General features: G+C 40.4%; 1 protein-coding gene across 1 annotated transcript in view; it reads right to left on the bottom strand.

Annotated features, from left to right (window-relative positions):
• Positions 1–1339, bottom strand: part of mob2a (MOB kinase activator 2a) — a gene marked incomplete in the record, with an annotated part of 29239 nt that extends 27900 nt beyond the window's left edge. The window contains 1 exon segment of the mRNA XM_024281380.2: positions 1157–1339. Coding sequence (XP_024137148.1) covers positions 1157–1194 — 38 coding nt within the window.
• Positions 1340–14451: the final 13112 nt, after the last annotated feature.

Below are 14451 nucleotides of genomic sequence, written 5' to 3' on the forward strand. Positions count from 1 at the left end.
AATTATGTGAGTTTTAGGATCTCTATGACTTTTGATTTTCTATATATTTATTAACTTTTTAGCTTTTTAAACTTTTATCAATTGAATCATTTTATTGTCTTATGCCGTGTTAAAAGATGAATTTCTGTTCATTGAACAGACAATAAAGTCTATCTATCTATCTATCTATCTATCTATACATTTACCGGAAACACTTTGACAAGTTTGATCATAGACTGCCCCAGAGGGCCCAATAATCACCAGGAAAAGCACCATAAAATATGGCAAATTGGCCATAAAAAATGTGAGTTCAAAGTGGTGTTCTAGTGTTCAAAAGGTAAAAACATAAAAGACAAAGCTTTGCAGGTTAAAAACATTAAATGTAAAACCTCATATATATATATATATATATTACTGACATTATTTATTGGACAAAGAAAGTGTTGGTGTCCCTCATAGTAAATACATTGCATGCATTTCTTCCTCTTTGCAACACAAAGGGGAGGGGTTCATATGTCCATCAAATATACAGTCTATGGTCAAACTTTTAAGTGTTTCAGGTAAATGTATTATCTTTTTGCCCTTCCTGGCCACCGTATTCTCCTCACAGATCAGAGAAAAACCTCCAGGGGAACCGTGCTGGACGGACAAAGACCTTAACCTTTAAAGATCAGACATTGAATTCTGTTGAGTTCTGATCCATTCAGAGTTCTGTCTGCAGAAACATCTCAAACATGATTTTCCTGTAAATATTCTGGACTTTATACTAGATAAAAGCTCCAGATTGAGACGTGAGGATCCTCGTGATGGAGTCTAACGGGGGACAAACACAAGAATAGAACGGAGAAATTCTGGTTCTGAGTAGTTTTTGTTGCATCATTAGGATGAACAGAAATCCAATAATAAGAACCCTCTGTCGGTGGTTCTGGACCCCTCCCCCCGCTTCCAGCGGATCAGAAATTACTCCAATGTGTTTTTTTCCGCGCCAGTCTGAGCAGAACTTCCTGTTCGGAACCGGAAGGTTAAACTGCGTCTTTATCCCTATAGAACCGTCTCACGAGGTTTTCTTAATGTATGCCCCCCCGACCGAGAATGGAGTAAAGGGTAGCGGGGGCAGAGGGTCATAGGAATGCAGGGGCGACCGCCACACGCACGCGCGCGCACCGCAGAGTCTCACCGGTTTAACGTGTAGGAGCCGTTCCGTCGGAACCTCATTCTGGACGGCAGGACGCGGACGAAGAACTCCAGAATGTCGGCGGTTCGAGTCCGAGACGGAGACGGACCGAGGGCGGAGCTGCGCCGCTTTCCTCCGCGGACCTCCGTCTCTGCTCCACGGAGCCCCCCTCTGCGGGGGAGGAGGGAGGGCTACAGCCGGCGCCGGGATCAAAGTTAAAGCGCGCGCTTCCGGTACAGACGGGTCACGTCAGGTGATCACTTTTAAGAATGGAAAAAATTCTGTCAACTCTGATCGGAAATGAACAGAACCAGCAGAACCAGAGCGGAGGAGGATTCTCCTTTAGTTCTTGTTTACTTGTTTGTATATTTATTTACAATACAGGGAATCTAGAAAACTTCACCTGCACTGTTCAGTAGCAGGGGTTCAGTACCTGGTTAAAGTTCTGGAGAAAGAAGTTAAAGATCAATGTAAAGTCAGTGAATCAGATCCAATCGGATCAAAACTGATCCACTATGAATCGGATCATAAACCACAGATTATGATTTGGCTTGAATCGTAGTTACAGTGAATCGTTTCAGCCCTATTGCCTTCATAAACACAAACATACAGTCTGTCCTCTATCAGGCTTTAGGTCACATGTCAAAGTCAAGGCCCGGGGGCCGGATCCGGCCCTCCAGATCATTTTATTTTGTCGTTATTAATGGCACAATTTTATCTTGCACTGTAAAAGAGTAAAATATTTAAAATTATTCAAGATTTACGTTGTTTTATTCTGGAATAATATTCCTGCCATTTTATTGTTAATAGTTATGTTAAAAAGCTACATTTTTAAAGTTTTAAAAATTGGCATTCCGTTAGCTTTTTGAACTATTTTGGTATTTACTTAGATTTTTTAGGCTGTTTTTGAGTTTAGCCAATATTTCAGCTACATCCTCGCCTTTTGTCTAACTTAGGCTTTTTTTTATTTGTTTGTGGCTATTTTAGAGTTCAGTTATATTTTCAGCCACATACTGACTGTTTTGGCTAACCTAAGTTTTTTTAAGGTTAATTTGGCATTTGGCTAATATTTTAGCTGGTCATCAGCTTCAGCGTTTTTAGCCATCAATTTCAGCATCTTCAGCAGCCAAATTCAGCTTACAGCATTCACACTAGCATTATCACAGGCAATGCTATATATCTAGTTCATAGTTATGTTAAAAAGTTACCATTTTAAAATTTAAAAATTTCAGTTTTAGAGTGTTCAATAAATGTTTATCCTGTCCGGCCCGCGACCTAAGGTGTGTTTTGGATTTGGGCGCCTTGTGCGATTGAGTTTGACACCCCTGCTTTATGTAGATCTAATAAGCCTGAAGCTAGGCGGTGTCCCCCCCGCCCCCTCCCCGTCCAACACACGCACAAACATACAACAACAGCACTGTACGTGTTTGTGTGTGAAAGAAGTCAAGTTTGGAGAAGCTGAAACCACATATGCCAAGTTTTCCAGCTCATACAGAGGCACCACTGACTTCTACCACATGCACACGCACGTGCACACATGCATATGCAACCTGGGGCCCATCCAAAAGGTGCCGTATAAAAAGACTGTATATCCATCCAGGCTGAGAGACGCCAGGAGGCCGTCAGTCTGTCTGCACACGTCTGTCCATGAGGGGGCTCAGAGACCCCCCCGGAGCATCCGAGAGGCCCCTGACATCCCATAAACCTCACCTGCTCCATCGCTGTGCAGGTGCTTTGAGATGAACAGGATTCCACAGATGTTGACCTCACATGAACCCGCCTCAAACACTTCTCTTCCAGTGTTCAGTCGGAGCGTTTTTTTATTTAATCCATCTCCAAATGAAACAGAGAAACTCAACAGGATATTTTATTCTGAAGATTTCTTAAAGAGCTGTTGAAACCTTTCGTCTGATTACATAAATGAGTAATCAGACTAATAAAAAGTAATCAATACATGTTTAAAGCATTAGAAATAGCATTTAAGTCATTTTTAAATCAGTTTAAACATCACAAGTCACTGCAGTTCAAAGACGGTAAAACCTAATGCTGACAATAATAGAACATTGGCTCCACCTACTGGTCTATAGGGGTAGTGCACCTTGCAGGAGGAAAGCATTTCTCCAGTTGGAGTGAGGTAAACCGTGGGAGTTTGCAGGTACAGGTGTGCAGCATCTCTGTGGTTAAAACGCTACACACCATTTGGAAGTGGCGTGACAAGTGTCTGATTCCCGACGACACTGATGAGTTTAATGTGTGAAGATCCTCCTTCATCCAGGATACCAGAACCAGCTTTAAAGTCCCACTCCCATCATCTTTAGATCTATTTCCAAAGTGTTCTCAACTGCCTATTAATTATGATTTTTCTGTTTTTAGACGAAGAAAACCCCCCAAAACAGTCGTTTTCTAAGACATAGTTTCTGCAGAGCGGGAGGAGTTCATTAGAAATTCACCTCTGAGTTGTGGGTGGTATGGAGTAAGCCTGCCACAATTTCCCATCATCCATCTATTTATACTTGCCCCCACAAGCCTCTCACACCACCAACCTATCGCTAGCAGTGCAACAAAAATGTTGTTCATTATCAGAGCTATCCAGCTGTACAGTTCTGATCCAGATTCCAGCTCAGACGAGGAAAACAAAGATCTATCTGTCTGCAGGTGGATGATCAGAATGGAGCGGAGCAAGGAGCTTGTGGCCCCGCCCAGCATATTTTCTACAAACTACATTTTTGTGTGCACTCCTGATTGGTCATAATTTGAGTAAAGAAATGATCAGAATTTCAATCTTAAGGTTAATTTTCTTTTTGTGAATCATAAAAAAATGCCTCAAGAACACGTTAAAAACACAATTATTCATCAGTGTGTTTTTAAAAAACATGATCCGGACTCGAAGGTGAAAAACCATCAACTTTAAAAAGTTCAAATGACTTTTTTTTAAAGCTTTAACAAACTGAAAAACAACCTAATCAGTTTCTAGGAGTCTAATCTTACTTTTTTTGCCTTAATTAAAGACATTTACATTCTGATGGTGACAGCTGCCATACATGGCGCTAACCTACAACCACCAGGATCAATGTCAGAATCAGTGTCTCACTTCAAATCATGAGCATGCAAAGTGGGAACTGAACCTGTAACCTTCCAGACAGAGGTTGACCACTGTACCACAGCCTGACCGGTGGCCAATGATCTGCATCTAAAGCAGGTTCTTTAAACTCAGAGGAGAATTAGAGCAATAGTTTAATAATAAAAATAATAGAAATGATTTTAAAAATGAGTGATTGCTTTGATGAGCTGGAAGGCTGTAGTCCATTGGCTGGGTTCTGGTTCTGCTGGTTCAGTAAAGCAGCATTCTAATGTGCTCATGTGACCCAGAGCCCGGTGCAGGCCGGGAAGACCTGCGAGCCACGATTACGCAACAAGGAGATCGGATTTTCCTGGTCACTGGATCTCTCACTCTCACTCTTGACCTCTCCTTTGCTTTCCGTCTCCACTGCAGATTTACGTCTCCGCTGAAGCTGCTGAGAGTTCAGCAGGTAAAGAAACGCCAGGTGAGTCCTCGGAGGCCGTGACCGCACACAAAAACACGCAGATGCACAAAAATGCCGACTGTCACACAAAAGGACAAACCGGCGGCGTCTCACTGTCGTTCTGGAGCCGCAGAGACAAAGGCGATTGAAACGTAAAGCCTGCTGAGCTGGTTGAACCTGATCGGAGAAGGAGGTCCAGATTATCTGAAGATGAAGGGACGCACGCTCTCGCCGCTGCAGGTGAATCCATCGATGTTTGCAACCCGAAGGACAAGCTTTTCCCGCATCCCAAACCTCAGTTTGAGTCCAGTATTTGCATCTTTCTTTAGTTCAGGAGTTAAAAACACATTTTTACGGGTTGAATCCAAATATTTGATTCATCACTAGTTAGAAAACTCCAGATTCAAAGTTGGGAGAAAATGAAAAAGTAAAAATATTCTGCAGCTCTGAAGATGACGCTGTGGGGAGCTCCTGATGCAGGAACTGCACGGCTGCCGTCTTCACGTATGAGACTGAATGTGTAAACGCACAAAAACGTTCACTTTGAGGAACCATGAGTCTCTGTGGGTTCAAGATCAGGGTTCCTACACATTTCTTCAAGTTAAATTTAAGACTTTTCAAGACCTTCCAAATGAAAAATTAAGACCAATGCCTCTACTCAACTCCCAGCCCCATGGATGAAGAAAAAACAAAATCCTTGAACTTCAGAACAATGACTTGTCAGTAAACGAGTACCGGTTCAAATTTCAGTAATTAAAATACAATTACTAGACTACAAAACCCCTCGTTACTTTATTACTCACATTGTGGTGCAATGAAACTGTTACACAATCAGGGTAAAAAAAAAACAAACAAAAAAAAAAACTTTATACCAGAAAAGTCACACTGAAAAAGTTTTAAACGGCACAATTTTTAAGACCAAGATTTGATAATTCACGACTATTTATGTGATTTTTAAGGCTTTATTTAGAATTGTTCAAATTCAAGCCTTTTAAGACATTTTAAGGTCCCACGGGTCAGGAACCCTGGTAACCCTTGTGCTATCCTCGGCATGCTTGCATTAAAAGTGGGGTCACAAGACAGCGCACTGAACTTTTTTTTTTTTCTTTAATCGTCACTGGTGTCTGTGACAGACATAAAATCCTGTCCATCTTTATCAACCTTTGTCATGGGAGGGACCACACATCAATATAAGGGTCGGGTCATCTGGACCCCATAGGAGAGAAAGAGGGAAGAGGACATTTCTGTCCATGCAGCTTTGGGTTTCAGTTGCTCCACTGAGTAGCACCATCATCCACGAACCTCCTCTTTAGTCCTTCTCTAGACCTCTTTCCAACATCATCATCACCGTTCCTCTTCTATTGTGTCCAAACGTCTCCATCTGCTCCTCAGCGTTTACCTCCAGAACATCTACCACGATCTGTTCTGATGGATTCATTCCTGGTCCCTCCAAAGGAGAACCTCAGCATCTCCATCTCTGCTACTCTCTCCAGTCTTCTACACATTTCCATTCATTCTTGGTGCACAGAGGCGATCAATGCACCAACATTTCTAAATTAATGCTAAAGATTAGGGCTGGGTTGATAAACCGATAAATCAATTTAAACTTAACAGATCAATAATCGAATCATAAAAATATAAATCGATTTAGCACAAAAAGCTAAAGTCCACTAGCTTGATGCTAAAATTTAATGGAATTTCCCATTGGACGGTTAATGCTAACGCTCGGTGGACGTAAACATACATTTCTGACTAAATGAACTAAATGCACATGCAGAGCTCCTCCGACGATCTGCAGACTCTGCCCCCTCCCTCTCCTGCAGCGGTGCATGAACTCAGCAGTCCAAACCCGTGACCTACTGACAGGAAACGGACGTGGAGAACATCTCCCCCTCCTTCTGCAGATCAAACATCCAGAAAGACTCGTCGCATAAAGGTCGGGAACAGAAACGTTGGAGAAACCAGCTGATCCCTAGACTTTTCTGTGTCCGTCTGCGGTCCTCGAAACAGGAAGTTCAGAGAAAAGCAGCACTGAACGGTTTTACAGGAACGCCGTCATTTAACCCTTTAACACCCGAGCTCCAGTGTTTATGGACTTTGATATTCTGTAACTTTTCAATCAATGTAATTCCAGCAGATTTTGAGGGTGAAAAGCGGCGTCACGCCGCTTTTCACCCTCAAAATCTGCTGGAATTACATTGATCGTGTTAACGGTTGAAAAGTTACAATATGTTAAAGATTTTGTGACACCTCCGGTGTTAAAGGGTTAATGAGCTTCACATCTGGGCTCCAACACAACAAATGTAGGGAGGGAAACAATGCACAGAAGATGCAAACAGGTTGCATGATGGGAAATGTGATGAGAGCATCATTTTGGTCGATAAAAACCTCATTTTGACAGAATGTTGTCGTTCATATTACTGACAAGTTGAACCAAAAATTAAACCTTTCATCTGTTGAAATGTTCATAGTGACTCAAAAAATGATGAGATAAATCCAATTTGAGATTCAACAAAGAATAAATCAGAACCTAAAAGAGCAGTTTGGGTCCAAATAAATCCAACAATAAGACACCAGCAGCTGTTCAAAACAATCAACCATAGTGACTACTGTAAAAGTTAAAGTTACAACTACAAGCTGAGTCATGGACACGTTTCTTCTGTGATCAGAAGCTTACTCAGCTGAGGGTTAACATTAAAGCCACCAGATCTTAACCTTTTATTGAGAAAACATCCAGATAAAGGAGAAGTGATACTTCAAAATGTTGGAGCTTCATAGGCTTCAAGGTTTTAAAGAAGTTCCACAAAATAGAAACCTGATTGTCATCTGGCTTTTGCTGACAGAATGTTTACTTGCTGACATTGAGGAAAATTTAACTTTTTGTCAGTTTCACATCTTTGGAAATATACTACTGTATTGCATTATGTTAATTTTCTTTATTATAATAGTAAAGTTTCAATGAAATTCATATTTTAATGTTTAATTTTGAGACCATCATCATGTTTATTTATTTATTTTATCACCTATTTATATTTTCAATAACTTACAAGCATTTTTTGTTTTCGCATTCCTGCACAAGCAAGCTGTTGCTAACTGTCGTACCTGTACAATGTGTCAATAAAGTTATCCTGATTGGGAAAAAGTGCTGAGAAATAGGGCTGGGGAAATGGGCGGGGCTTGCTGACGTAAACAAACAGTGGAGTGTAAAAACGGCCCTAATTTGAGCCTGTGGGGTCTCGGAGGCCTCTGCTGTGTCATAGCGTCTTCCTCTGATTCAGTCCCCCCACCCCCCCACGCACGCACACACAACCATGTGAGGAGGAAAGAGCTGGAGCTGCTTCACCTCCTGGCTTTGTGAGTCATGAATATGTTTGAAGGTCTTGGGCCTCCTCACCCCCCCCATTCACATGCTGTCCTGGTTGGATGAGATCGATGACATCACTCTTTTACAGATTATATTCCAGATTAATTAAAACATGACTGAAGAGAAAAACATAAGAACGTCGTGACTTCTAGGCTTTAAAAGTGAAGGAAAGTCCTCTCACTCTGCAGCGTAACAGTGGAGGAGAAGAGCGCCAACCCCTTCCATCACATCCTCCAGCTTCCTGTCCGGAGCCGCCGCCTTACAGGAAGTTCTCTGTTAGAAGGGTCAAGGGCTGCTTCATCAGCACATCCTTCCCTCCGTCTTTACAGCTGCTCGTTTCTGTTTCCTTCATCCAACTTCAACCACTGTGACCCTGTTTAGAGTGGAGTTTGTGGAGGGGGGGGGGGGGCGGATGTGACACAAGAAGAATGGGAGAGAAAACCCCAGGAGGTTCTCAGGTCCTCTCTGAAGCTAAACTGTGACGAGTCGACAAAAAACAAATCAGGATCCAGAGGGACGATGATAGATCCACCTGAGCACCTGGATTTATGGAGTTAAGAACGGGGTGATCGCATGACAGACATAATGAAAGGGTATAGAACAGGGGGTCAAACTCAATCGCACAAGGGGCCAAAATCCAAACCACACTTTAGGTCATGGGTTGAGCAGGATGACATTTATTGAACATTCTAAAACGAATTGTTTAAAACCATAACTTTTAAACATAATTATGAACTAGATATATAGCATTACTACCTGTGATAATGCTAGTGTGAATGCTGTAAGCTGAATTTGGCCACTGAAGATGCTGATAGCTGAAGATGATGAAGTTGATAGCCAGCGAAAATATTAGCTAAATTACCAAATTAGCCACAAAAAAAACTTTAAAAAAAAAAGCTAAAACAGTTAGCATGTAACTGAAGAAACAGATAAACTTCAAAATACATAAAAAAATGAAAAAGCCTAAATTAGCAAAACAGCTAGCTTGTAAATATTAGCCAAACTCATAAAACAGCTTAAAAAAACAAGAAAAAAAAATCTAAATGAGCCAAAACAACTAGAACCTAAATGTTAGCAAAACTTTAATAGCCAAAAAAAGGAACAAAAAAAGCCAAAATTAGCCAAAACAACTAGCATGTAGCTGAAATATTAGATAAACTCAAAACATCCAAAAAAAAATCTTAGTAAATGCCAAAATATTAGCTTAGTGCCAAATTAGCCTAAAAAACTTAGGTTAGCCAAAACAGCTAATATGTAGCTGAAAAACTAGTTAAACTTCAAAGTAGTGAAACTTGAAAAAATTCTAAATTAGCAAATACAGCCAGCGTGTAACTATTCTCTAAAGCAGCCTAAAAACAAATCCTAACTTAGCCAAACAGCTAGCATTTAAATATTGGCTAAACTCTAAAATAGTCAAAATATTAAAAAATAAAAAACTAAAAAAAATAGCCTAAATTAGCTAAAACAGTGAGCATGTAGCTGAAAAATTACCTAAACTCCAAAATAGCCTAAAAAATCTTAGTACATAATAAAATAGTTCAAAAAGCTAACATAAAGCCAATTTTTAAAACGTTACAATGTAACTTTTTAACATAATTATGAATAATAATAAAGCAAGAATATTATTCCAGAATAAATCAACTTAAACCTTAAATAACTTTCAAGATTTCTCTCTCTGTAAAAATATATTTTGTCAAAATGATAAAAGTTAGAAATGAGTGCAAGACAACATTGGGCCATTAATAATCTGATCTGGAGGGCCGGATCCGGCCCCCGGGCCTTGACACGTGGTGTAGAACATTTCTGTGAAGGTTCTCCTTCATCCAGGCTGAATCCAACACAGGAGTTAGTATAAGCAGTTTACTGGTTTAAATTCTTATTGAAGACGCTCTCATTTCTTCCTCTGTTCTGTGTTTTAGCTGCTTCAGGTGATTCTAGTGAGAAGTTGAAGACGTGACCCCTCAGTCTAAAGGTCAGAGGAGTAACAGGCTCACAAAAAGACAACTAGAAACCACTTAGACCTGTAATGAGCCTTTTATTCTCCTGACCTGTAGACTAAGGGGTCACATCTTCAACCTCCGCTTCCTCAGAGTTAAAACTCTCCCTCAGCTGATTTTAAACGGATCAATACCTTCGGCGTTCTGGTTTTCTGCAGAAAGAGAGGAAACCTGGAGCTGGTCGCAGACGCTGCTGCTTCTCGTTTTTCAGATAACGGCTGCTGGTGTCGCCTTGCTGCGAAACCTGAAGTTGTCGTCACCTCTGAACCATGAAAGCCGAGCTTTTTGGGTCTGAATGATCTCCAGAGAGGAAGCAGCTCCATGACGCTCAGAGGACGTCAGGGAGGACAGGTGAGGACTAGAGGGCTCCGCCCCTCAGACTCCCTGCAGAGCGCAGCCGCCTGCTTCTGCTGAAGGATTCAGACTCGTGTTCTGCAGTCGATGAGTCGGCTCATCAGAACTGAAAAACTCTTCGAGTTCTGGGGGGGCAGAGTTTGAGAGGAAGATGAAAACTGAATTTTTGAAAAGGGGTAATAAATAAATAAATAAATAATAAAGTTGATGTGCAAAAATACATAATGCTGAGTCATTTTTAGGGCGCGATGAGGCTGCAGAAGTTTTTATCGTCTTTGGGGCTTCAATCTTCTCTGGGGGGTTCACAGGAATGGAGAAACCTGCAGCCTTTATCCTCTAAAGGTCACCTGTGGAACCGTCATCGACCAAATCTAATAGTTGCCCCAAATTTTCTCAACTATTGCCCAACAGAATGGCAACTAGAAAAATGGTTTTCATCATCATTCTGTGATAATGCTAGTGTGAAAGCTTTAGTCGCTGAAGATGATGAAGCTTTAAATTATGCTAAGAAAATGGTGATGCAATTTACTCTAACTGCTGAAGAGATTTCCTGAAAATGCAAAAGCTATTTGCAAAATGTTAAATTTACGGAAAGTTTGGAAATTTTGTTAAAGAAATATAAATAAAGGGAGAAGTTTACCGAAATCTCTGAAAGATTTGTAGTAAAATTGCTTAAAAATACCATGCCATTTTGAAAAAATATTTAGTGTGTTAATTAATTATGAGCTTAATTCTAAATTGGCCCAAAAAACTTTAGTACATCCCAAATTAGCCAAAAAAAGCTAGCTTGTTGCTTAAATACTAGCTAAACTCCAAAATAGCCAAAACATAAACAGTAAATTTAATGAGTCAAATACATTAGCCATTTGCTAAAATAGAAGCTAAACTATAAATTAGCCTAAAATCCCCAGTAGATAACAAATTAGCCAAAAACGGTAGCATGTTGCTAAAATATTATCTAAACTCCAAATTAGCCTAAAATCCCTAGTAGATAACAAATTAGCACAAAAAGCTAGCACATTGCTTAAATAATACCTCAATTCCAACATAGCCAAAATAGCCAAAAATTCATCAGTAAACTAAATAGCCAAAAAACGTTAGCATGTTGCTAAAATATTAACTAAACTCCAAATTAGCATAAAAACCTCAGTAGATAACAAATTAGCACAAAAAATCTAGCACATTGCTTAAATACTAGCTAAACTCCAAAATGGCCAAAAATTGGTCAGTAATGAGTTAAAAATGTTAGCCTTTTACTAAAATAGAAGCTAAATTCTACATTGGCATAAAAACCCCAATAGATATCAAATTAGTCAAAACCGTTGTCATCCTGCTAAAATATTAGCTAAACTCCAAATTAGCATAAAAACACCTCAGTAGATGTCAAAATAGCCACAAAAAAGCTAGCACATTGCTTAAATAATACCTCAATTCCAACATAGCCTAAAATTTGTCAGTAAACTAAATTAGTTAAAACCATTAGCATGTTGCAAAAACATTAACTAAACACCTAATTTGCCCAAAAAACTTTAGTAGATCCCAAATTAGCCCACAAAAATGCTACCTGGTTGTTTAAATACTAGCTAAACTCCAAAATGCCCCAAAATTTGTCAGTAAATTAAATGAGTTAAAAATGTTAGCCTTTTACTAAAATAGACACTAAATTCCAAATTATCATTAAACACCTCAGTAGATGCCAAATTAGTCAAATAGCTAGCATAAATAGGTATAAAATATTAGGTAAACTAGGTATAAAATACCATATTTGTTTTTGAAAATTACAATTAAAGATGAAAACATATCCCATGAATATATTTAAAGTCTTGTTGCTAATCTACTTAAAATTTAGAAATTTGAAGACTTTCTCATTCATTTTCTATGGGTCATATTTTACTCAATATTTCAAAAACTATAAAGTTTATGAATACCAAAAATACAAGCAGTAATGTCCTGAACGAGCTGAACTTTTGATACAAAATCGCTGAAATCTCTGAAAGTGTGATTGAGTTTTTACGAGCTGAAAAACACACGAAAAGGAGCAGGAGAATCACTACAGTGTGATTGTTTACTAAACATTCACACAACTATGGTGTTAAGTTCAAAATAGCAACATATATTTCTGATGTCTTCCAATGTAAGAAGACTCTGTCGACGCTGGTTGAGGAGATGACAGGAAGCTCAAAGCAGCTCATGAATAAACAAGATCATCCGTGTGGCGAGGATCTGACGTGAGGCGTCGGCGACAGCTGTGGCGTGCTGCGACACGGGTCAGAACACCAGCAACAATGCAGCCAACAAAGCAGCTCTGCATGAATTATTCCTCCAGATTTGGAGGCGTTAATCGCTGATCAATATCCTGCTCTGGTGTTGTAACAAAGCCACCAAAGGTCAGAGTCAGCGTGACGACAGCGGCGGCGCTGTGCTTCGGCTCTGCAGCAGGTGACCGCCTTCAGATGATGTGTGCTCATCTGTCACAGCCTATTAACAGCAGCACGTCTGACGGGGAGGGGGGCGGCGGCAGCGGAAGCAGCCGCCCCGGTCTGCCACAAAGCCACTTTTTTCCTGTGCTGGAGAGCAGCGCCTCCAATCTGAGCATCACGTGAAAGGATGAACGAGGCGCCGTCCGGGCCTGAGGATCATTTTTAAACACGTTTTAGTTTCTGTTGTTCAGAAATGTTGCATCTTAAAAAGCTTGATCGGGTGATGCTTCAGTTTGTCTGAAACTGAACTGGAATCTGCAGTTTTTGCAGAAACGACGCACCTGAAGCTCCAAAAACAAATTAAGAAAAGCTGGATTTGGCTCACGTACATTTTAAAACCTAAAACCGTAAGAAAAGACATGAAGCAGAAATCCGTTCAGCTCCACCGCTCAAACTGAGGGGGGCTGAATGAGAGCAGTTTGAGAGACCTCAGCAATCTTGGTATCAAACCGTTGAGCTCGTTCAGGACATTGTTACTTGTATTTTTGGTATTGATATATTTTACGGGTTTTAGGATAGTAAGTAATTAATGCAATTTTACAGCCCCATTGAAAATGAATGGGAAACTCTCCAAATCCTTTAAAACCTTAGTACACTTTTTAAACTTATCCAATACGGGTATCAAAATGTTCATCACATTCATGCCAGTACCTTTGGTATTCATTATTTTAACATTTTACACAATTTTGGAGATTTTTCAAGAAATTCTTCTAATTCTTTGTGCACTTTTAGCAAATAATGAAGTTTGGTATCAGAATGTTGAGCACGTTTACAGTAAATTGCTTCACCATCTTCACCATCCACATTCAGCATGAAGCATTCACGCTAGCATTATAACAGGTAATGAAACTTCTCTAGTTCTATTTGTCAGAATAATCGTTCTTGATCTGATACCTCTTTTTAACATTCTTGTGCTAAACCTAATTTTTTTCTCATTAAGTATTTTCTTCATCGCAAATTATAATCGGACCAATCAGATCCCTCAGTAAAAGCGTGTGGTGCCCGCTGGCCCCTCACCTCGACTGTTCTAAACGTTTGAATAGGTTCTCCTGTGCCCCGCGTTTAGTGAAAGGGGTGTGGCTTTTCATCAAACTCTCTTCAGATTAGTGAGATTGGTTGTCATAGAAATGATGACTCAGATCGACTCGGACCAATCACTGCTTACCGACGTCGTCTGGTTCCAAAATGGCAACAGAACCGACTTCAATTTGTTGGTAAGACATTTTCTATGGGAAACCACACGGGTACTTTGTTTATGTATATATATATCTATGGATCTGACCTTTGGGGGCCATGCCGCATCAGATCAGACCTTTGGGGGCCAAGCCGCATGAGATCAGACCTTTGGGGGCCATGCCCCATGAGATCAGACCTTTGGGGGCCATGCCGCATCAGATCAGACCTTTGGTGGCCATGCCGCATCAGATCAGACCTTTGGTGGCCATGCCGCATCAGATCAGACCTTAGGGGGGTATGCCGCATCAGATCAGACCTTAGTAGGGGTGTTGCGGATCACGGATTATCCGTGGTCCGTACGGATCAGAAGCCACGGTTCGGGACACGGTTCGGACACGTGTGT

The sequence above is a fragment of the Oryzias melastigma genome, linkage group LG6 (genome assembly GCF_002922805.2).
Source record: "Oryzias melastigma strain HK-1 linkage group LG6, ASM292280v2, whole genome shotgun sequence".
In the NCBI taxonomy this organism is placed as follows: domain Eukaryota; kingdom Metazoa; phylum Chordata; class Actinopteri; order Beloniformes; family Adrianichthyidae; genus Oryzias; species Oryzias melastigma.